At 33.9% G+C, this 26,946-nt stretch overlaps 1 protein-coding gene across 3 annotated transcripts in view; it reads right to left on the bottom strand.

Moving 5' to 3' along the window:
* Nucleotides 1-26,946, bottom strand: part of LOC138697839 (atrial natriuretic peptide receptor 1-like) — a 2,249,689-nt gene that overhangs the window by 114,453 nt on the left and 2,108,290 nt on the right. For all 3 annotated transcript variants that reach the window (XM_069823402.1, XM_069823400.1, XM_069823401.1), the window contains one exon: nucleotides 4,671-4,820. In XM_069823402.1, coding sequence (XP_069679503.1) covers nucleotides 4,671-4,820 — 150 coding nt within the window. The remainder of the gene's footprint in view (nucleotides 1-4,670; nucleotides 4,821-26,946) is intronic.

Genomic DNA, 26,946 nt, shown 5'->3' with positions numbered 1-26,946 from the left:
GTGGCAGGAATGTGAACTGTTTGGAAATACGTACTGTCGGGATATGGGGAGAGGGTTAAGACGATTACTTACGTATTTGTTGACATTAATTCGACGGCCAACATGGACACGGAGCATTTGATTTGTGTTGTGGAATGTTACCGCACGCAACCGATGATAACAAATACCCTGCGTACGACTTGCCGGCTAAAAATACAGTTCGAAAGAGATTATTGTAGCACACAGACCGTACAGACCACCATCTGTTGCTATGACGTTCAAGTTATACCGTACACGTTCTCAAGTTCAGATTGAAGAACGCCTTAAATAATATTCAACTTCTCTAACATATAAGCTGAAACTCGCTTCAAATCTGTGACCCAACAACAGTGACGTCATGACACACTTTGAAATGAATACCCAGTATATGTAAATACAAACAGCACGATTTCACTTTGCTAGTGCTTTGAAACAAACTGTAATATCCAAAGGAAAATTTAATTAGTTTATGTACACAATGGTTGGCTTTTTAGGGCCTTATTTTAATGTTGTATTCAAACCAAACACAACTTTATGTTTCGAATAAAGTCTTCTATAAATACTCCCATTGTATAATTATAACCATAATTTAATAAATCACATTAAACGCTGCTTTCAGTTCTCAAAGAATTCAAACGAAGCTGTCTCTAATAACGGCTTAATAAATAATTCAATTCATTTTCACCGTCACCAATTACTGCTTTTTCTCTTGAACACCATAAATAATCTTTTACGACTGATGACCACTTTTTTGCTGTTGAAAGTGAATAGGGGCTCTAATTATAGAGCTTTGTCGCATTTACAAAATCTATTAATCCTTGCTCTTTGAACCAATATAACGTACTGAAATTAATGAAAATCTATTAACTGTTCATTATATGTGTAATAATTAATGAACTAATGGGAGAGGTAACTGATTTTCCATGAATGTCGGTAGAGTTTGTATTTCATTTTGTGTGCTCTTTATGTATAAATTATTCCTGATTTAATGAAATACGGGAAATAATTAATTAGGCCTAGGATTATGTTAAAATATGTATGTAAGTATGACGCTACGAAAATTTAACAAACTATAAACATTTCATTTTGAAAATAATATTACAGTATTTTACGACTTAAGCTTAAGAAACGTGCAAGAAATCCCAGTAGTATAATACTACAATCGTTCAATTCAATCCCTTCAAGATTAAAAGCACTTACAGAAAGAAATATGGTCAGAAATAAGGAAAAACACAATAAAAAATTTTCCGGGATAACTTTGCGGAAATTTTTTTTAGATTATAAAACATATAGGTTAGTTTCAGTGCAAGGGAATTTTGTTAATAACACAGTAGTAGTAGTAGTAGTAGTAGTAGTAGCAGTAGTAGTAGTAGCAGTAGTAGTAGTAGCAGTAGTAGTAGTAGCAGTAGTAGTAGTGGTGGTAGTAGTAGTAGTAGTAATAATAACAATAATAATAATAATAATAATAATAATAATACTTACTTACTGGCTTTTAAGGAACCCGGAGGTTCATTGCCGCCCTCACATAAGCCCGCCATTGGTCCCTATCCTGAGCAAGATTAATCCAGTCTCTACCATCATATCCCACCTCCCTCAAATCCATTTTAATATTATCTTCCCATCTACGTCTCGGCCTCCCTAAAGGTCTTTTTCCCTCCGGCCTCCCAACTAACACTCTATATCCATTTCTGGATTCGCCCATACGTGCTACATGCCCTGCCCATCTCAAACGTCTGGATTTTATGTTCCTAATTATGTCAGGTGAAGTATACAATGCGTGCAGCTCTGCGTTGTGTAACTTTCTCCATTCTCCTGTAACTTCATCCCTCTTAGCCCCAAATATTTTCCTAAGAACCTTATTCTCAAACACCCTTAATCTCTGTTCCTCTCTCAAAGTGAGAGTCCAAGTTTCACAACCATACAGAACAACCGGTAATATAACTGTTTTATAAACTCTAACGTTCAGATTTTTTGACAGCAGACTAGATGGCAAAAGCTTCTCAACCGAATAATAACAGGCATTTCCCATACTTATTGTGCGTTTAATTTCCTCCCGAGTGTCATTTATATTTGTTACTGTTGCTCTAAGATATTTGAATTTTTCCACCTCTTCGAAAGATAAATCTCCAATTTTTATAGTTCCATTTCGTACAATATTCTGGTCACAAGACATAATCGTATACTTAGTCTTTTCGGGATTTACTTCCAACCCTATTGCTTAACTTGCTTCAAGTAGAATTTCCGTGTTTTCCCTAATCGTTTGTGCATTTTCTCCTAACATATTCACGTCATCCGCGTAGACAAGCAGCTGACGTAACCCGTTCAATTCCAAACCCTCTCTGTTATCCTGAACTTCCTAATGACATATTCTAGAGCGGCTTCCACTTCAAAATATGCCGCAACACCAGCTTTCACGGCCCGAACGAAGAGTGCATGTGTTTACTTTGTGACGAACTATGTGGAAGATACCATGTGATGGAGTGTAAAAACCGATTAGTTTCACTGACCAAGTTCTGCAGCAGAGAAAGCTAAAATAATATATTATCCTGCACATTGTGCGCACTTCCGTTATTATATTCTAGAGCGAAGTTAAAAAGTAAAGGTGATAATGCATCTCCCTGCTTTAGCCCGCAGTGAATTGGAAAAGCATCAGATAGAAACCGGCCTATACGGACTCTGCTGTAAGTTTCACTAAGACACATTTTAATTAATCGAACTAGTTTCTTGGGAATACCAAATAATAATAATAATAATAATAATAATAATAATAATAATAATAGTAATAATATTAATAATAATAATAGTAAATAAATAAATAAATAAATAAATAAATAAATAAATAAATCAGACATGTTACTAGAGAAGAAGCTGAGAAGACTGAATATAAACGCTTGTGTATTACATCTAATACGTAAAACAATATTAGCCTACTACGGTAATTCATTAGTTCAAGTCGGATTATAATAATATGAAAACTATTCGCTTCAACATTTTGTGGAATATGTCCCCACAAAATTCAGCCCATGAAACTGCATAACGAACTCTTCAGCCTACGTATTAAGAAAGGTTCGTATGTAAAATACAACTTCTATCAGGCTTACATCTAGGACAGATATTTCGAACTGCTGGCTCTGTGATGTCAACGACTCCGCTCTCGAGCTCCTTGAGAGGGGAAGCATTGCTATAAGAGCAAAGTAGGGGAAGTGGCAGTGGAAAAGATGGAGATGTTTAAATAGCGGAGACACAACACTACTGTCCCTCGCGCGCTCTACTAGCTCAGATTATAGATGAAAATTCTTGTGTAAATAGACTGTATCATTTAGTTTTAATACCGTACAAATTACCGAAGATGTGAGCAAGAGAAATAATGTCATGCTTCTTACAATTATTTCTATACTACTGAGCCAATTAAAAATTATCAACTTCTTTTCCCATGAAAGTTACCGTGATTTGTTTCGTGAAGTAAAACATTAAGGGCCGTATTCATAAACGAGACTTTGGAGGAAGACTTCCCAAAGTCGACTTTCGTAGCAAAGTTTAACTTTGTTAAAAGTCTTATTCATAGACAATGCTTCCGAGACTTTGGCTTTGGTAAGTCGAGATCTGACGATCTTATTCTAATGTTGGCAATCAAAATCACTGCCTTCTAAACGAATTAAATTAATAGATAGTTGAAATAGAGTAGGCATTGCAACAATCAAAGCCATCTTTTGAGTCACAAATCAATGAAACATTGAACATCGGTACATGTTAAGCAATTGTTAATAGTTCTTGCAGCTTTACATAAGAATAATATTATTCGAGGGCTTATTGTGAAACTAACGTAAATACAAAAATTAACATTTTTAGGTCCTTACACCAATCGATAATAATTGTTCTTCTACCTGGCCACAAAAAATCGTAACAGAGTTCGAACAGTCTTGTATATAACACAATTCATAACTACAAAACATGGATTCCACCAATAACAGACTATGAAAGAGACATATTATCGTGCGTACAGTTGACAGAGTTATTCCCTGCATGTCTGCATAAACTACTTAAAAATTATCTGAAATCAATATGTAGAAAATATTATTATGACGACCGCAAGGATTATAAATTAACGGCATTTCCAACGGTAAAACCTATCCTCTATAGAATTAAATAGTAAGAATCAATATTAAGCTATTACTCCTTACCTAAGCGTAAAATTGCGATGAAATAAGTTGCATTATTTATTGGTGGAACAGATAATCCTCTTTGATCATTCATCAATGAAGTTGAAACATGACGAGGATATTTAATACTGTCTGTTTATCAAATCTGTACTTTGATTTGAATTTACAATCCATAATAATACGCTAAAGAACATGAGCAGCTTTAGTAATCTCCTGGATGTTCTCAATATTCTCGGCAAATTCATCAATTTCCCAAATATCAGCCATTTTCCTGTTGTCCACGAACGAAAGTCGAAGTCAAAGTCTAGATTTTCGGCGACTTCGAAGTAAAGTCACGATTGAAGTTTACTTTCCTCAAAGTGTCGACTGTGAACAGGAAAATGGTGACTTTGCACTTTCCAAAGTCAACTTTGGTCCAAAGTCTCGTCTATGAATACGGCCCTTAGAAAACACATAAACAAGTTTCACATTTTAATGATTAATAATACTCACTTTGGCAGCAGCTGGTAGAGAAGTTCTTCGCACTTGCGTTTTTCCTCCAAGTAGTCGGATGTTCGTTCTTCTACTAGCGCCTCCAAGTTGTTGGCGTACTGCTCCATACGTGACAACAGATTATCGAGAATGTTCCCACTCTCATAATCACTGAAACAGAAGACCAAAGAGGTTTTATTCACTATTTAAACTCTAATGAAGAAGAATTTTAAGTGGGATATACAGGCTTGATGGTAAAAAAATATTCATTTTCAATTTACTTTTTATATAAAGATTGGACAATTATCTTTATTGCAGTAAAGGAATTTTTACGAGATATACAATATTTTGGTAGGTATGACCATAAAATGTGCGAGCGTGCGCTTATTTAGCTCTCCACACACATATCGTCGCTGTTCCTGCAATAACTCCTGTGTGACATATTTATCGATTTTCAGATTTTTGCTCTATTAAATAACTTAAATAGTGATACAGCAAATAATAAAATCTCCTATAGGGCTATTCCATCTCAAATCGACCGAAATATAGAGAAAATTGACCATGAAATTTTTAAATTCCATTAAACTTTTTCTGTCCTTAGACAACTGTGATATAATGCTTTGTGCAAAGTTTGAGTCATCAGAACTTAATAGTGTTTAAATTAAAAATATTTAAATTTATCGTATTTTCATAAAATTAGCAACTTTAAACTGTTGTGGCTCCGAAACCCTTTCACCCAATGATCAAAATCATGGTTTATTTTGATGCTGAGAAGTTAAAGTTTATATTGACATTAAAACAGTTTTTCTTACTTTTTATGGAAATGGAGAAATTTAGATTTTTCTTCATTAAGACGCCTTTGGCCACGAAAAAATATTTTTAAAATATATGGTTAGATTCCGCATTGAAAGTACAAATAAACACATATTTTTTACTGGTGGGACGTTGATAAGAAAGTATTGAAAATTTCAAATAAAGAAAATAAGTAGTATGCGCGTGAACTAACCAGCTGATTGTGAGGCGGGAGATAGCCGAGGGAAGCAAGGCCAGTAGACATATAAACGTGATGTGTCGTCTAGCAGTCATGGCTGTGCTAGCTTTATCACAGGTTTTCATAAAAACAGGAGTAAAATGAGGCCCAACGCTCGCTTATATTCAGCTCTCGGCCAGTGCGTGCGGTACTGCGCCGTTCAAGTCTAGGCGTGTGAAAAGAATCTATTTAATACCCTCGAAACTTATTGCCGAGACACTAAGCAAACAATGCCGAATCCCTCTTAATAATGCAAGGTTTTTTTCTCAATATTTTTTTTTTACATTTTTACAAGTGGCCAAAAAGCCTAAAAGTAAGTAGAATCAGATTATCTGTGTCTCTGTGTACAATAAAAATAAGGATTACTTCTTAACATAACCTACCAAATGTCAGGTTCAAAATAAGCTCTCGTTCAATGTTCTGCAGTAAATGGTTGCAGAGTTCTGAGCGCTGAAAGAGGCTTGTTTTTATAAAATACGCTAAATTTGTCGCTCAATAATACGAAAACCTTTTGACTTTCGATAGTATATTTTTTGAAAATGCACTCCCCTCAGCATCTTGCAAAAGTAGGGAAAAATTAGAGTATAAAAATGCGAGGTTTTTTACTGATCGATTTCATATGGAGTAGCCCTAATGTAATTATGTTTCTTTGTTTCGAAAATGTAAGAATTCACAGTCTCCTATGTACGGCTGCCATAGGATGAATAAATGTGTTTTTATCTTCCTATTGAAAAATTTTATATTTTGTACATAGGAGTTATTGCAGGAACAACGACGATATGGTATACGAGTATTTCACTCACATTTCCCGTAACTTGAATTTTTCAGAACAGTTTTTGTGATAACTCGGTAAGTTTTTAAGATGCCGCAGTAACATTTTGCATGCAACTGTATTTCATACTTGTGAACAAGATTAACTACAATAAATTCCTGTAACATTTATAGTTTATTTAAAAAATATCTAAAACACTAAAAACTTAACTTCTCATAAGAAATTTTAAAAAATCTCTATTATAGACGTTTCAAATATTGTAGTTCATATTGTTCAAGTAGAAAAAAAGAATGGCTCAGAAATATTCATATTTGTGAACAATATAAAAAGGGCACATCAATGCAAAAAACAGGCAATTTTTTGTTATGATAATTACTCATAATGGTGAAACTTTTAGTAAATCTGAAAATAATCTATAATAGCAGAAGCAGCGAATACTGAGCATGTCAGATTGCAAGGTAAAAGAGCCATTAGTTGCTGAGAAAAAAAAATTGAATTTCCCTCATTTTTTTGTGTTCAAACCTGTATATCCCCCTTAAATACTTCGAGACCAAATTTAGGGATTGCACAGATTTAAGGAATGCTATTTAATTCTGTAGGCTATTACATTTATCTCGGTATGGGCTCAGTAAACAGAACTTATGTACAATTGTAGTTACTTTTAACAAAATTAAAAGTACGAGTAACTAATATAGTTAAAATTAATGTAGTTTCTAAAAAAAAAACTCAGATCGTGTGTTCGTAGAGAGTCTGCGATGCGCTGTTGCCTAACTAAACAGACTTTCAGAATAATTTTTAATTAACCATACACTTAATCTCAAAACGCGTAATAGGCTTTTATTTATTTTAATGTATTAAATTGTCCTTCTTCAGTCTGCACAGTTATACCATTTCTGCCCTGTAGATGTAGTAAAGTAGGGGAGAGTCGGGTAGTATCGGACATCGGATAGTATCGGACAGTGCGTTTCTTTCATCTACCACCATATGGTAGTACCTGTCTCTATGCGACATCACAGAAACATAACCATGTCAATCAGGTACTATCATCCTGTGGTAGATGACAGAAACTCACTGTCCGATATTACCCGATGTCCGATACTACCCGACTCTCTCCTATAACATTCTCGGAAAAATTAATTATTTCAGTTTACATACAAATAGGTGCTTATAAATATATTGTATATGGCAAAGAATATGTTTAAAAGAATATTATGGTATATACAGGGTGTTTCCGGGTTGGTGTTACAAACTTTCAGGGATGATGGGAAAGGGTACATGTATCAATTTGAGATAAGGGACCCTGGTCCGGAAATGGGTGAGTCGAAAGTTATAAGCAAAAATAGTTGTATAGAAATGGAATTGTAATTTGGCACCACGTGGCCTCCTTCCCTTAACATTTGGAACAGTCATGTCTCCTACGTAGGTACTGTGAGCTTGTCTACTTCCCATTGGCTCATCCATATTCGAAAATCAGGTCTGCATATTTCGCTCTCGTGTACTCCTCCATTTCACTAGGACTGATCGACTGCAACTTGTACACATACACTGCTGTGCTACAGACGTGCATATCAGGACCGACCATGTCCGTTACACATTACGCTATCTGTATTGCTTTAGTGTAATTTCCTGTCCCCATCCCTCAGAGAGCGCACCGAATGGAATACTGCAAGTAGACAACGTAAACAAAGTCAGATGAATACAGTATGTGTAAGGTGTACAGATAAATACACATAAATAAGGTGTACAGAGGAATAAAATTATTTCATTTCAACACAACTATTTTAGCTTATAACTTTCGACTCAGTCATTTCCGGACCAGGGTTCCTTATCTCAAATTGATATATGTGCCCTTCCCCACCATCCCTGAAAGTTTGTAACACTAGCCCGGAAACATCCTGTATAAATACACTTTTGCTCTGTTAAAAACATGGGAATGATAAAACATATTTCTAAGAATTCTCATTTTATGTACAAAGGGAAACAGAAGTATAAAACACCCAGAGGTACACATTTCGTTCGTGTTAGCAGAAAGAGGTAATTTCAAAGTTTCTGAGAATGTAACTCTCTGTTGGCTAGCAACCTACAAACTCACGAAATGTCTTGTGTACTAAGACACTACATTCTTGTATATGTTCACAGCAAACTTTATTATTAATTTATTACTCGGCTAATTCAAGTACTCGTGCTCAATAGTACCAAACGTAATATCTGCTTATTAAGATGAAAATTAATGCTAGCTTACGTAAGTGCATCCGGGATTACAGTCATACTATTATGATATAACATTAAATTGCCTGCAAATTTTGTGTAACTTTCGGTGGTCTCGCAGTTAACCATGCTGGTTGCTGGAGCCAAGGACACGGCGAGGACAATAGATTCTGAAGGACGATAGAATCCTAAGCATGGTTACTCCGGAGGTCTCTTGTAGGTTTCATACATGTCTGTCCCTGACAGAAGACCCATAATCAATTTGTTGCTCATTTTTCGCCAATGTTGAATTTCTATATTGAATGAATTCTGCAGTTAGAAGTGTTTACAAATAAAAACTAATTTTCCATATTTTCTATTGTACTACTTCATTACCTTATGCGCAATTATTTGACGCCAATAAATTAACGAGTATATATGATTGTTTGACATAATAAAACATCTTCATATTTACTGTAATTACAATAACTGTAACAGGCAACAGTAACAAGGATGCCAGTAACAGTAACTATGAGAACAGTAACAAGGATAACACTGCCAATACCTATGCCTGCAATAACAACAAAGATGACAGTAAAATACCCATGTCTACAATAAGAACAAAGATGACAGTAAAATACCCATGTCTACAAGAACAACAAGGATGACAGTAAAATACCCATGTCTACAATAACAACAAGGATGACAGTAAAATACCCATGTCTACAATAACAACAAGGATGACAGCAAAATACCCATGTCTACAATAACAAGGATGACAGTAAAATACCCATGTCTACAATAACAAAAGGATGACAGTAAAATACCTATGTCTACAATAGCAACAAAGATGACAGTAAAATACCCATGTCTACAATAACAACAAGGATGACAGTAAAATACTCATGTCTACAATAACAACAAGGATGACAGTAAAATACTCATGTCTACAATAACAACAAGGAGGACAGTAAAATACCCATGTCTACAATAACAACAAGGATGACAGTAAAATACCCATGTCTACAATAACAACAAGGATGACAGTAAAATACCCATGTCTACAATAACAACAAGGATGACAGTAAAATACCCATGTCTACAATAACAACAAGGATGACAGTAAAATACCCATGTCTACAATAACAACAAGGATGACAGTAAAATACCCATGTCTACAATAACAACAAGGATGACAGTAAAATACCCATGTCTACAATAACAACAAGGATGACAGTAAAATACCCATGTCTACAATAACAACAAGGATGACAGTAAAATACCCATGTCTACAATAACAACAAATATGACAGTAGCAGTAGCAGTAGCTATGTCTAAAATAACAAGGATAACATTAAGAATAACTATGTCTACAAGAACAATAAGAATGACAGTAGCAATAACTATTTTTGCAATAACAAGGGTGATAGTAATAATAACTATGTCTACAATAACAACAAGGGTAATAGTGACAATAACTACAACAGTAACAATAACTACAGCGTAGCAATGAATATAACTGACGACAATAAGAAGGATAGCAGTAACAAAAACTATGAAGTAATAATCGGGATAACATTAACAATAACTGTGCCAAAAATAATAAGGATGATAGTAACAATAACTAAAACAATTGCGACAACTGTTGCTACTGCTACCACTACCACGGTCATCACTAACACTATTGCTGTAACAAAAGTAGGCTACTACGACAATAACGCAGACATTAACTTAATCAGAATTTTAAAGAAAATAACTACGACGAGAAATACAACAATTTTAACGACAACGATAATGGATAAAAAAAAGTGGAGTAATAACGTGAAAACTTTATTTTCACAAGAAATTCTACAATAACAGTCTTAGTTAATAAAAAGTTCTTGGGTTTCTCCAGCGACGTTATCAATTTCGGTACCATAAAAAAATTGTAAACTGAATGAGGAAGGAAGCTGAAAATTCAATAAATAATAAATAAACAAATAATATAAATAAATAACTAAATGGAAACAGATGAACCTATCAAATGGAAATAATGGGATCAGAGAAAAACAAACAAAAATTAAATTTCCTGTGCACGTTCACGTCCGAGCCATTTCCGAACAGGTAATGCCATCAATTATTAGAAAGTTACGTGCTAGTGAGGTCAACTGACCCAGCAAAGAGCCAGGTAATCGATATGAACGATTTAATCTAGTTTGTGGCTACGAGAGAGAAATGAGGATTTCACCACATTTTACTGGACAGTATGTCGAATGCATTCGAGATGAGTAGCGTGTGGTTGGCTGCTTTATGCCTGTGGTTCTTACACCCATCTAGCTGCTTTATGTTATGCGAATTAATTATTAGGCATATAATGAAAACTTCGGGCTAATGTGAAACGAAGTGACAAGCATATATGATCTCATAAAACAATGCTGGGGGCTAAAACCAGGTAACTGTATGGCTGAAACTTCTGATATTCTATGCAGCCTCATTAACAGCACTATATTCAGAATGTTGAACTTGGATATTCAAGCTGAAAGCATAGTTCTATTGATCTATACTCCTTGCAGTGTGATACATTTTAGAGGAAAGATGATATTGTCTTCAAAATTAATAACACGCTTTTATATTTTAGTAGACACCTGAAACCAAGTGGACACACCTTGTACTTTATTTCTTGACAAGATGAAATCATAATTTGATATTTTTCGGGAAGAATATTCACTGAGTTTGATATCGTGGCAGTTACATACAAAGAAATGCAAAAGAATGGCCAGAATTTCTGAAAAGATTACTAATGTGAAATGAATGAACAGGACAGCAATGAAGGACTGATAATATTAGCGATTATTTCGGTCATGTACCAATTCACCAACGGAGTGTAATAATTCATGAATTTCACTCAATCAGAGTTATCTATCACTGCAATATTGTCGAGTTCATATTTATCATCTTTATCCTATCGCTGATGATTTGCAATTGCTTCCACAAATCAATTCCGAACATCACAACCTAATTATTATCAATAAGTTTAGAAATAATCAATCAACATCAATTTCCTCAGTATCAGGCACATCTAATAAATTTAAATGCGAGGAATGCCACTTTCGTAACTGTACACTTAATTAAATTTATATATTTTTTAAATCCCATGGCGCTCATAATAAAAATTAAAAGTTCAATTATGCCGTTGTATGTCGGTCGTTCGTGCGCATTTAGAACACTGATCTGTTGAGATGTCATCCAAAATTGTAGACAAACTTGTGTATCAGAGTGGATACCAGAAGGAAGAAGAACTACCTTGTGAGATGGTATAACAGCAGTGATGTCAACAAGAAATTTGAAGGATAACTTGTAGCTAGATAGAGAAAAAAGGAGAGGACAATCGGAAGATTTGAAATACATTGAAACCCCGATATACAGCACAGGCGGTTGAAGACAGATTTTGCTTCTCATTAGATGACCCTGTGCAATAATGGCGTAAAAAGTGTTAGTTATTATAAGCTGCGGATTTTTAGACACTAAAACAGCTGAAATGGGCAGGCAAAATAGGCATTAAAAATTCTAAAATAGGCACTTAAAAAGGCACCAACAATTTCTGATTCTTAATGACTAACACGACCACAGCGTAGCATTATACATTAGTTTCTATAGTAACGCCATTATCGCAGTGAATAACTAAATATTCCTCCAAGTGTTGTAATGAGAACTGATGTTTGTTGTCTGTAAGACTGTTCTTAAATTGGGAGAAACTCCCCTCCATTCCACATGAAGTGATGGGGCAATAGTTCAGGGATCCAATCACAGCTGGGGACCAAACCAGTGGGAACGCAGTAATGTCAATGTCATTTTCAACCAGTGCTTCTGCCACCAATAACACTTGCACCCAACCAGGATTTCTTTTCACAGTTTTCAAATACTCATTTCTCATTGCTTCTCCCACACTGCTTGGTATTTCTTTTGGAATCGTTTCTACTTTCTTCATAACTTGCACAGCATTGTGGAGTGGAATACTCCTCGTTTCCAGTTTCGTTATGTAAGCAGGCAGCTTTCCAAAGTTTGCTTTGATGAAAGCAAGATCAGATCTTAGCTTTGGGTTTGAGAAGTTAGGATCACCATCGATCCATTTTTTCAGAACGTACAGACGTGGACAAATTATTAGACTAAAACGTGTATCTTAGAAACGTAATATAATTCGTCATATCAACTATCAGTATAATTCACAGAGTCTCTATTGTTGTAAATATGATTGTTTACATCTTCTGGTATATTTTTCCAATGGTTCAGTATATTTTGTCTGGCTGTGTTGGTACCACTGGTATTTTAATTATATACTGCAGAAGCTATTCAACAGTCTGTTCTCCCATGGCCTGCAAGAAGACCGGACATGAACGAAATTGAAAATCTGTTATCTATACTGAAGAAGAAAGTGAACAAAAAGAGGTTTACAACAAAACATGGACTCATTTAAGCACTGTCCGATATCTGGCTAAATGATGCTTATATTCAAAGAAAGTGTCAAACTTTGGTTTCCAGCATCCCTGACAAAATCAACGTGTTAATAAAGAATAAGGAAATGTTCACAAAATATAGTAACCTCCAGATTCAATTTTCTATTCATTATATCTGTGCAAAATACATTTTTGTTCATTATTTCTGCAGATAAATTCAGCTTTGTTGCACATGTAATTATTTTAGTCTAATAATTTGTCCATGTCTGTATGCTCTTCATGACTTTTGCTTTGGCATATCTCCAAGTATTTTTCACGTATTACAGCAGAAAACTCAACTCCATACTAAACTCACAAAACGGATACACATTTCAAAACAACTACCCTAGTCAACTACCATCAATGATTCACGCGACTTTCGAAATACATTTTTTTTCTTATTGGTAGAATTTAAATTATTCGATTTCTCCGCGCTCTGGTGGCAGTAAGATGTAACACACAAATTATCGATAGTTGTATGGCATCACTGCTCTCTGCTGGATAAAAAGTAAACAAATTACAGATTAAAAAAAATATTGATAGAATAGTCAATAAATTCAAATATAATATTATATAATACGGATATTTAGGCAGCTTTTAGGCATTTATAAGCAAATAGGTTTTTACTAGTGAAATAGACAATTATAGGCACTACAGAATTCGCATGGATATGTAACCTAAAAGCTTGCGTCTTCAGGTTAAGGATTAAAATAGGCATATAGGCATAAATCCGCAGCTTAGTTATTAGGATTACCTGGAAATAATGGATTGATTGTGTCAAGAAAAACTGAATTTAAGTTGCTTGCTGGTGGTGAAATCAATTCGGCGAGAAACCACCAGCTCAATGAAAATAGATGGCTCGACCAGATCTACAGAGTGAAGTAAATTGCAGATAGAATGGAGTGTTTTGTTGTTTCGAAGCAGACCCTTCACCTCCTCACGATAGAGCCTATAAAGAACAATGCGAATTGCTAGCAGCTACGCAGCGCTTCTAGTTTTCTGCAGCTTGTTACTGCTAATAACAAAGATTGGGCGCTGGCAGCTCAAGAAGTAGTCCGCACCCTGTAATGAGCTCGCGCACTACCATCTTCCTTTGTACTTCATTAAAACACTGGGGGTAGTCCTAATTAATGCCCTGATTCTCTCTTGTTTCAGCTTGCAGCTATTGTCTTTATTATTTTATTTACGTAACGGCAGTCTTCACTGCAATTCTGTATTTGGTTACCACTGTGTCGGGTGCTGTTCTCAGCGTAGGAAGAGATATTTACCTTTCTCATATACGGGCTAAGTGTCTTTTGTTCCGTGCTAGATATTGTCTTGAGTGAAGCTTCAAGTTAAGATGAAAAAAAATCTAAGAGCCAGACAGAGAAAATCTAGGAATTTACCCTTCACAGAATATTTTGCTATCGTTTCTACAGATAATTTGAAATTCTGTTTAAATTCGGGAGCATTTATAGTAGTTTGGGAGTAAGCAACAAAAGGTAACAGGCGTGGTCTAAAGTTAGCGACCTGAAATGGTACTCAACGTTGCACTCATTAGGAGTTTGAATCCCGGTTGGACCAATTTCCTGATTGAGTTTCCTCTGAGATTTTCTTAACCGTAAGGTCAACGTCATCTCGCCAAAATACCATTTACCTGTCACAATTCCACTGATTCTAGACGACCCCAAATGATATGGCGTCGTTAAATAGTCGATAAAATGTCAGAATATTTATATCGTAGAAATGAGTCTTGTGACAAAATAAATAAATAAATAAATAAATAAATAAATAAATAAATAAATAAATAAATAAATAAAATAAATAAATACATAGACCTACATAAATAAATAATATACAATTCATTAAATTTAATAGTGAAATTCTAATCAAAATATTAATATGATTCTTCTTAACTACCTAGTTGTGTTTTATTCCTCAAATCTAAGGCGAAAGTCAGGTAATCATATGGCGAATCCTCGGCCTCCGTTTGCATCCATTTTTCCAAAATAAACTTTCCGACTGACCACTTTTCCGAAACCTATTTTTTCGAATGGTCATTTCTCCAAATGGCCATTTCTTTTACGCGTTCACTGTCTATCGAAATTAATAATCCAATATATAATTAGCATGGTTTCCGTAGTAACCACACAAAATTGTTAGTATTCATTAATATTTTAAAATTAAGAAGTCGCAATGGATGTACAAATTATTACTTCAGGTAAACGGGGTATGAAATTATTAATTAATGGTTACACTGTATATTAAAAAGGTAAAAATGGCCCTGCTGGAAATATATGTTGGCAATGTGTAAGACTGAGACAGAAGGAGTGTTTAGCACGAGCCATAACAGACAGAAATGGTGAAGAATCAGTCATTCTTAAAGGTGTTGTGTCGTCTCACTCTCATGCAGAAAGGAAGCACAAGCATAGTTGGTGAAAAGTAACTTGAAACGAACGGCACAGAATTACCCAGAGCTTCATCCAGGGCAGATTTTAAGGAACGAATTACATCAAGTGCCTTCAAATGTCCTTTGTTTAATGCCTGAACGGGAAAATTTAAAAAAAAATCTTTATTTGGGTACAATTTTAGGTCTGAAAAATGTATTAAATATAGACCATGACTTGTAGGTAATACATTCAATTTCAAGTGTAAAATCACAATTAATTTAATGTGCTCTCAACTTTATTAATTATTTCATTTAATATTCTCGATTTTGGAAAACAGGTCCTATGAAAAACGGTCATTTGAAAATGAGGAATTCGGAAAAATGTTAATTCGGAAAAATGTTCATTCGGAAAAAGGACATTCGGAAAGTTGGTTTCGGAAAAATGGCCTGAAACCCTCGGCCTCATCTCGCCTAATGCCATCTCGATTATGGTCAGGTTCATCGTCGCTAAATAATCTAATATTTGATGCATCGTCATTAATAAACAAATAAAAGAACAGCAAATCAAACTGTTCTTCATAAATTTAATATACCATATAATAATTATTTTCATGTTGTTTAGTGTCGATTTTATTATGCTATTATTATTTTTTTTTTGTAATATGTTCATTTTTTTATTTTATTGCGCTTCCTCAAATTAGAGGCTGCCATTAGACAAAGCATACAAAACAATACAAGAACAAATAGATGATGAAAGATAACAGAGTAAGGAAAAAAAGTAAACAAGTACACAAACACTGTTCTTTAATTTCTTGTTAAATTTTAACTGCTTGTATACTTTGTGACTTGGTAGAGTGTAAGGCCCTGTGGCCTTAATTCTGCCAGTATAAATAAAGAATTATTATTATTATTATTATTATTATTATTATTATTATATTAATCATAAAAATATTCTTTTCAACATTGATTGGTGGAGAAATAATAGCACAATAACTTTTTATATTTAATAAATCACCTCGTCGGTTACCAATGCAATGAGAGAAAGTTTGAAATATCCCTCTTAAACCCACGCGGTATTAAAATCGATCGACGTTGATCTCAAGGAACCTAACCCCGGCTCAGGGCGAGGGTCTGATGCAAATAACAAAACAAGTGAAGTTGAAATCTTGCATAATTCACTTGAGTAAGAAGAGTTCAATAAAGACTAACTGCGGCGTCTCCAGATAGCTACGGGAAGAGAGTTTGTATGAAGAAGACGCTCTGCACATCTGTAACTGCATGAAAGATCCATAAAATTACGGAAAGGGAAGTGTTTGTACGTGCTCTCAGGATTCAGGCCATTACGCTCTGTCTATTATGGTGCGGGGCTAGTTGAGAACGTGGGGATAATGTACCTTCGACCCCATTATCTGACTGTAACAGACAGCTGTGTCTACATCTTGAGAATTTGGTTGTTTGAAAAGTATATTGCACTCCAAGAAGGTACAGTGAAACGAAGTTCGAATTTGTATCAATATATAACAGTTTCACGAACGTTGATTTATTTCAACTGTTGAAGTATACAAGATTAATTTTAGTTGTGTTTATTTACTGTTTAAATAATTTTAATTCATCAATATATATATGAAATATAAGAGGAAGTATTGTGACACTACTTTTCTATAAATTTACTTCTTAACAAAGAGGACCTTCCAGTCTTTCGTGATTTTTTAATAATCATAAATGAGGCACTCAGAAGCAAAGTGATACAAGTGACGTTTAGTAAGTCTTGAGACAAATGACTTTGGAGTTGAAAAGGAAATTAAAAAATCTGTTATAGGACTATGTTGCTATAAATTTACAGTTGTATAAGTTGGTACCTATATTTTTTAACTTCTAAATAGAAATTATCTATTCTAAAACAGTTTAGGTAAAATTGAATCCTAAAGTCATTTGTATTATTTTGCCACAGAAATATTTTTCTGGAGAAGTAATAAAGTGGAACGGTTTTCAGTATTTGTATATTACTTAAAAGAAGAACAAGAACATTGCTTACAACATTGAAACATTCCTGTCTTAACAGCATTTGAGCTTTCGTACTATCATATTATGACACAAAATGTGTCTGTATAACCGAAAGAAGTAAGTTAAGAATATTTTTAATTTTCAATGAAATTCACCCTCAGTCGCTGTCCATTACGTCACTAGCCTCATATGAATAAGTCACATCTCTCTCTGCTGCAACATCTGTGTTTCTGTCATGAAGTGCATCTGTAGGCCTGCTAACGCGAGATTTCTTGAACTTCCTCTTCCACGTTCACGTCCTGCAGTCTTTATTATAGGTCCCTCCTCATGCTACAGGTTATCAGAAAAAGAGTGGTGTATGGGTGGGATTAATTTATTTAGCTCTTGCAAGTTGCTTCACTTAACAAAAGTTATCCTTATTGGATCACTGTTTAGTTGGTACAGCTCAATTAGTGCAGGCCTTCCACGAAAATGTTTCGAAAAGTCAGCTCTGTATTATATTATCTCTCTCAATTATGGCAAATAAATTAGTCATAAACAGAAGAAACGCAACAAGACTATGTGAACAACGCACTTGTATTAGTTTTCCTCTCAGTCAAAACTCTGTATGCATTGTAATACAAGAGTTAGGTCGACAGGGAATGGCACTGACTGAAGCTGCACTTATATTACTTTTTCTCTGAACAGAAGTGACATTAAAGATTTATAATATACACTTATCTCACTTTTTCCAAGAATGTCACTTGTATCACTTTGCTTCTGAGTGCCTCAAATATCGATAATAAATTAAAATTTATCGTAGATTAAAAAAAAATATATAATTTTAATTAATGCTCCTCCATAAATGTTGTAACTAAAACCTTGTGCATCCCTCGTGTCTATCGTACAGCTCGTCCTCCCTCCACACGTTACCTGCACTTTGTTTACGTTTCCACTGTGCCTAAACGAGACGCTCTACTGTATTTCCATTCATATATTTTCAATAAAATTAACACTACAAACACTGTTTTTGAGGAAAGGAACTGATCGCCCTGTCCCATTATCTCCTGGCTTAGTTGCCTCATAAGTGGTGATTTCTTGGTATCACTTGTGAGGTTCAGTCCTGTCTTCGGACAGTTGACTAACAATAAGAGCAACAACAACGTTTTTAATTATGACAGGCCTACCAGATAATCGTAATAACTTACCGTTCCGTTAATAAGATACAATTTTATCGTTATGTAAAATGTTAGAATAATAGCCATGATAATGTAGGAAGAATACGTACCAATAATGTTAATTTGTTCTTTTTAGATGAAAAGTCTTTCATGATCTCTCACTATGATGTTTTATTTATAAAGTTCATTCTAATAGTTTTTATTTACAAATAATATGACAGCATGTACAGTATATAATGATTATTACAGAATTTAATAATTAATATAATTGCATAAAATCTTCAAAACTGTTTGTGTGGTGGTGTTACAAAAGGTGGTGTTACAAAAGGTGGTGTAACAAACTTTCAGGGATGATGGCGAAGGGCACATATATCAATTTGAGATAAGGAACCCTGGTCCGGAAATGACCGAATCGAAAGTTACAAGCAAAAATAGTTCTGTGGAAATGAAATAATTTTATTATGTGTATTTATCTGTACATCTTACACATAGACTACTGTATTCATCTGACGTTGTTTACTTTGTCTACTTATAGTATTCCATTCAATGCGCTGTCTGAGGGATGGGGACAGGAAACCACACTAAAGCAATGCAGATAGCGTAATGTGTAACGGACATGGTCGGTCCTGATATGCACGTCTGTAGACAGCAGTGTATGTGTAGAAGTTGCAGTGTCCAGTCGATCAGTCCTAGTGAAATAAAGGAGTACACGAGAGCGGAATAAGCAGACCTGATTTTCGAATACGGATGAGCCAATGGGAACAGTAGACAAGCTCACAGATTGTATCGGGACAAGTACCCACGTAGGAGACATCCGGCCCATATCATTTTTCCAGGACTGTTCCAAAAGTTAAGGGAAGGAGGGCACTTGGTGCGAAGTTACAATTCCATTTCCACACAACTATTTTTGCTTATAACGTTCGACTCAGTCATTTCCGGACCATGTTCATTATCTCAAATTGATACATGTGCCCTTGGCCATCATCCCTGAAAGTTTGTAACATCACCTCGGAAACACCCTGTATAACTTTAACATATTGATTCATGTAAAAATCTAATATTCAACATCTGAATTAAAGTGGTAATGAAATTTATCTGAAGTGAACTAAAAATAGGCCTGGGCCTATATTTAATTTTGGATTTACTACAAAGTCGCAAGGGAAGAAAAGGGCATTTCTACAAAGTCTATGGAAGTCCGGATTAAGGCTGAAGTTTCGCCGCTAGCAGCCCACGCTTCTCTGTAATCCAAGTTAAATTAAGTACAGAATATCTCAAATCTGCGGACTGGACAGCCGTGCTCTACTCGGAAGATTGAAGCAGCTTCTAGCTGACCGATGGACGCTGCTTATTGGGAGGATAAAAGAAATCGATACAGCGCACTTCCTTCATGTCTGCAATCGGATTTCCTTCCTGGGCTGATGCATTGAATTGAAATCCAGTCTAAGAGCTGGTGAATCGCATTTCAAGAAAGTGTCCGGAAGGGACTTCTCTTGTAGGATTCGGAAGGAAGGTTTATGCGTCAGTAATGACCTTCGCGTCTGTGCGTCACTAGCATTTTCTGCTGCAGTTCACTGCCGACTACAATTCATACAATTTTCACTGTCGGAAAACAAATTTATTCTCAGTTTCTAGAATTTCTGAAGTGACAATTAGTCGAACGCAGTGAAACAAAATTCTGAGACGGATATTTTAAGAGATTCCGGAACCTTTGGCTTACCGCATCAACGCTGTGCCAACTGAGCTAGCCAGGAACTTTCACCCGACACCGTCTCAATTTTTCTCTGACAGCTACATTTACAGCAAACCACAATTCAAAGTAACGCAGAATCTGTGTGCACTCGATGTGGGTTTCTGGCATCTTGTTACCCCACTCGAGTTATGTGGATAAAAGGGAAAAATTGAGACAGTGTCGGGTGAAGTTCCTGGGTAGCTTCAGTCAGTAGAGCGTTGGTGCGCTAAGCAAATGGTCCCGGAATCGATACCTGGCCCCGGAACAATTTTCCCTTGAATTTATTCAAATCTGCTTCACAGGGAGTTTTATCTGATAGCTAGATTATTTTGTTTTAAGAGATTGCTACTGGATTATGTACGTTGTTATGTTTTCGTATAAATAAAGTTGTTTATCCTTGCGGTTTTGCACAATTTGACATAAATAAATGCATACATTCTGTGGTGCTGTAAGGTAGTGTGTCTTGTGTGTAGCGTTGTGACGTTATATTGTCCAAAAATGAGTGAAATTAAGTTACATTGTTGAGAAACTTTCTCCTAAAAAATTCCAAAATCAGGGGCTGAACAAACAAGAAACAGGGTGAAAATAAACCGCCGAAAATTAATTAAAAACCTAAAGAGAGAGAACTGAAACGAGTTTGAGAACGTAGCACAAGGAAAAGAGTATTTTCTAACGTCTCTTCTACAGTTCAGTTACAAAGTGTGAACGATTTAGTGAATGTTCCTGCACTGTTAACAATCAATGGAATCAATGAACTGCAGTACATGATCCAACTGGTGCCAGTGATTTAGAATTAAATCTTAGTTCACCATATGAAGTCTTTAAATCAAATAAAAATGGTAATAAAATATTTGAAAATAGATTTATATACAATTGAAAAGCATTTTATATACAAGCAATTTGGTTATATGTGCTTCATTTTTCATATAATAATAATAATAATAATAATAATAATAATAATAATGGTTTATTTAACCTGGCAGAGTTAAGGCCATACGGCCTTCTCTAACACTCAACCAGGAGTAAAACTGCGTTACAAAAAACACTACAAACTTACAGAGTACACTACAATTTTACACACAAAACTGAATAAGATAATAATAATAATAAGATGTAAACAACAAGTAAGTAGATATCAGACATAATATATAACATACAGAAGGAAAGGAAAAAGCATAATAAAAAGTGAACAGCAGGTAAAAATAAATGAAATATACAAAGTATAAAAAATAAGACAATTATTTATAATAATAATAATAATAATAATAATAATAATAATAATAATAATAATAATGGTTTATTTAACCTGGCAGAGTTAAGGCCATACGGCCTTCTCTAACACTCAACCAGGAGTAAAACTGCGTTACAAAAACACTACAAACTTACAGAGTACACTACAATTTTACACACAAAACTGAATAAGATAATAATAATAATAATAAGATGTAAACAACAAGTAAGTAGATATCAGACATAATATATAACATACAGAAGGAAAGGAAAAAGCATAATAAAATGTGAACAGCAGGTAAAAATAAATGAAATATACAAAGTATAAAAAATAAGACAATTATTTATAATAACAATGATAATAATAATAATAATAATAATAATAATAATAATAATAATAATAATGGTTTATTTAACCTGGCAGAGTTAAGGCCATACGGCCTTCTCTAACACTCAACCAGGAGTAAAACTGCGTTACAAAAAACACTACAAACTTACAGAGTACACTACAATTTTACACACAAAACTGAATAAGATAATAATAATAATAATAAGATGTAAACAACAAGTAAGTAGATATCAGACATAATATATAACATACAGAAGGAAAGGAAAAAGCATAATAAAAAGTGAACAGCAGGTAAAAATAAATGAAATATACAAAGTATAAAAAATAAGACAATTATTTATAATAATAATAATAATAATAATAATAATAATAATAATAATAATAATAATAATAATGGTTTATTTAACCTGGCAGAGTTAAGGCCATACGGCCTTCTCTAACACTCAACCAGGAGTAAAACTGCGTTACAAAAACACTACAAACTTACAGAGTACACTACAATTTTACACACAAAACTGAATAAGATAATAATAATAATAATAAGATGTAAACAACAAGTAAGTAGATATCAGACATAATATATAACATACAGAAGGAAAGGAAAAAGCATAATAAAATGTGAACAGCAGGTAAAAATAAATGAAATATACAAAGTATAAAAAATAAGACAATTATTTATAATAACAATGATAATAATAATAATAATAATAATAATAATAATAATAATAATGGTTTATTTAACCTGGCAGAGTTAAGGCCATACGGCCTTCTCTAACACTCAACCAGGAGTAAAACTGCGTTACAAAAACACTACAAACTTACAGAGTACACTACAAATTTACACACAAAACTGAATAAGATAATAATAATAATAAGATGTAAACAACAAGTAAGTAGATATCAGACATAATATATAACATACAGAAGGAAAGGAAAAAGCATAATAAAATGTGAACAGCAGGTAAAAATAAATGAAATATACAAAGTATAAAAAATAAGACAATTATTTATTATAACAATGATAATAATAATAATAATAATAATAATAATAAAAATAATAATAATAATAATAATAATAAAATAGTGAAGTACAAAGCATTCAATGAATACAATATTTTAGGTACACACAGTAAGGAAAATTATGATTTTATATAGCTCAAGTTATCACATTATAGATATACAATTATCGGGAAATATTAAAACAATAAGATAAAATAAGTTAAATATCAGTAGAACAATATAAAATGTGAATAAGTGGAAACATGCAATACAACACTTGTAATAATAGTAAGTTAGTTTGGCAATTCGTCATAAGATAATTTTCTAACTTGGATTTGAAAGATTTCACTTGGATTTGATGATAATATGATACATATCTATTTCTCTTGATATTCGGTCTTACTGACCCTTCACATTTCTGTATTCGGGTCAGCATTTTCTTACTTACATTATTTACAGCTTAAAACACAACGAACCGTGACCTTAATACTTGCGCTTAACTATGTATTTCATGTCCTATCACTTTCACTTATTCATACTTCTAATTTATCAGATTTTATTAACCTACTTCACTTCTCTTATTCTCAGCTACACTAATAACTATTTATAGCCTACTAGTTCTCTCATTCAACTTCTCTTCCACCTTTCTCATAACTAATAAAATAATTTCCCCTGTACATAACATAAATACTTTTAAACTTAATAACTATGGAAGACCTAACCCTTGTTCACTATTTCAGGAAACATATAACCTATTATTAAATGTACCGTCGAAACTTACAGCAGAGTCCGTATAGGCCAGTTTCTATCTGATGCCTTTCCAATTCACTTCGGGCTGAAGCAGGGAGATGCACTATCACCTTTACTTTTTAACTTCGCTCTAGAATATGCCATTAGGAAAGTTCAGGACAACAGAAAGGATTTGGAGTTGAATGGGTTACATCAGCTTCTTGTCTATGCGGATGACGTGAATATGTTAGGAGAAAATCCACAAACGATTAGGGAAAACGCGGAAATTCTAGTTGAAGCAAGTAAAGCGATAGGGTTGGAAGTAAATCCCGAAAAGACTAAGTATATGATTATGTCTCGTAATCAGACTATTGTACGAAATGGAACTATAAAAGTGGAGATTTATCTTTCGAAGAGGTGGAAAAATTCAAATATCTTGGAGCAACAGTAACAAACATAAATGACACTCGGGAGGAAATTAAACGCAGAATAAATAAGGGAAATGCGTGTTATTATTCGGTTGAGAAGCTTTTGTCATCTAGTTTTCTGTCAAAAAATCTGAAAGTTAGAATTTATAAAACAGTTATATTACCGGTTGTTCTGTATGGCTGTGAAACTTGGACTTTCACTTCGAGAGAGGAACAGACATTAAGGGTGTTTGAGAATAAGGCTCTTAGGAAAATGTTTGGGGCTAAGAGGGATGAAGTTACAGGAGAATGGAGAACACAGAGCTGCACGCATTGTATTCTTCACCTGACATAATTAGGAACATAAAATCCAGACGTTTGAGATGGGCAGGGCATGTAGCACGTATGGGCGAATCCAGAAATGCATATAGAGTGTTAGTTGGGAGGCCGGAGGGAAAAAGACCTTTGGGGAGGCCAAGACGTAGGTGGGAAGATAATATTAAAATGGATCTGAGGGAGGTGAGATATGATGGTAGACTGGATTAATCTTGCTCAGGATAGGGACCAATGGCGGGCTTATGTGAGGGCGGCAATGAATCTCCGGGTTTCTTAAAAGCCAGTAAGTAAGTAAGTAAGTAAGTAAGTAAGTAAGTAAGTAAGTAAGTAAGTAAGTAAGTAACGTCGAAGCAGTTTTAACACAATCTCATTAGCGCTCGTATCCTCATATATATATATATATATATATATATATATATATATATATATATATATAGTAGGTATCATAAACCTGTTTTTTAAATTATTTTTAATTGTAAAAAATATTGATAATTATATCATTAAGTTTATTCCTAATTCATTGTCTTTAATTTGTATCTACTTTTACAAGATTATTACACATTTAGCTACAGTTCAAGAAGTTTCATTTCAGCCGGACACAGGGGCTACACATTCATTCCTTTTTTTTTTTTTTTTTACAAAAAATAATATTTGACTCATAGAGCTGCATATAACAAATAAACTTAATACTTTTAAATATTTAATTCGTTTAGCACTATTTCATATCATATCATAAAATTTGGGAAATTCGTATGGACTTATTTTAATCACTCGAATCTTTATGAAATATTTATGTAAAGTCTTGAATGATTTGTTGCTTTTAAGTGTGAATTGCAATTCTTCCGGATAAAATCTGCGTAGAACTTGTCTTCGGTTTTGTACGCATATACCACGAATTCCTGATCTGCCCTTTCACAAATTGGGCAGCAGCAGCAGCAGTAGTAGTAGTAGTAGAAATGGTGATAGTAGTAGTAGTAGTAGTACTCAGTTCTTAAGAGATAGAACTTACCATATTTCCGTCATTTCATCAACTCTCCGGCCTTAACTGTATTAAGTTAATCAACATGGGTCTCTTGCTGGTATTCCTCTTGGTGCAGAACGAGTTTATGCAGCTTTATTTAATTATACTGTCACTTGAAAGGATTTATTTTGTTTCATGCACTAAAGTACGATCTGCACAGAACCGTTAAAAAACGAGTGAAAATGAAGGAAGAAAATTCCAATTGATTTTTTTTTTATTTAGAACGTTGTGGGCTTCATTGAAAAGTTTTGCTTTACAGTAATAGAATTACTTGACTTGAAGGTTAATGAGCGCCATTTGCATTTTAATCGTCGTCATAATAATAATAATAATAATAATAATAATAATAATAATAGTAGTAATAATAATAATAATAATAATAATAATAATAATCATCATCATCATACCACCACCACTACCACTTTCACCATCACCATCACTACTATCATATGTTTAAGAATTATTCAGTTATGACCGAATTACTTCATCTTCTTTTGGTTTTCACAGTCTTCTCGTGCATGACTCGTAGCTCTATAATCTACTCGTACTTTGTAGTACTTACTGTATAAATTCCGAGTTCAAACAGACAATGTACTAAAGTTAATTTTGCATTGGCATTTGTATAACTATTTACTGGTAAGGTATATTCAATTTCAATTTATCTCAATGTCTGTATCTCCTTTGATGTTGTGAATGTCTGAATTATGGAAAAAACTTATGAAGCGAATATGAACAGTTTCCACTTGTCGATACTATTTATAATAAAAATCTCACCACCATTTTTGAAAATCGCTTTGAATATAGTAATACAAACAGGCTAACTCACTAGAGGTTTTGTTTTATCTAGAGAAAACCAAACCTCGAGTAGGATTCAATTGACTATTACACAATTAGAAGAAAGTATATAAAGATTAGAAGAAATAAAGTACTCTAATACAATAAAATAGTAATTGACTTACTAAAATATATACTAAACTTTCTTGAAAATGTATTAAGTAATTGACTTACTAAAATAATACTAATCTTTCTTGAAAATGTATTATTGTACCATCTCATCATTACAAATATTCCGCTAGATTGCAGTAGTGTGATATAATCAGCTATTTTTTACCAGTTGTGCCAACTATACAATCTTCAATGAACTCTATGGACGATTACTAGTCAAGAAGGCTTTGTTGATTCAGTTTCATTTTTATTAAAACAGTTGCAGTCCACTTCAATTATCAATTATACGATCAATTATTGCCACTGCCCTTAAACATGCCGATTACAACACCTTTGAATAAGTGCATGGTCTCTCCGTCGCTGGAAGTACACGGCGCATAGATATAATAGCTTTCAAGGAATCTACAGGATCTGGATACATAATTGATCCCACTGTGCGTTTCGAAACGGATGAAGAACAGCCAGCAGAAGTGGATAATGAAAAAAAGAATATCTACAATCCTACCATTCCCTATTACCTAAAAAAATACCAGCTAAAAGAGCTTGAAGTAATCGGACTTCT

The sequence above is a fragment of the Periplaneta americana genome, chromosome 4 (genome assembly GCF_040183065.1).
Source record: "Periplaneta americana isolate PAMFEO1 chromosome 4, P.americana_PAMFEO1_priV1, whole genome shotgun sequence".
Taxonomy (NCBI): Eukaryota; Metazoa; Arthropoda; class Insecta; order Blattodea; family Blattidae; genus Periplaneta; species Periplaneta americana.
This window is presented reverse-complemented; position numbering and strand designations above follow the sequence as displayed.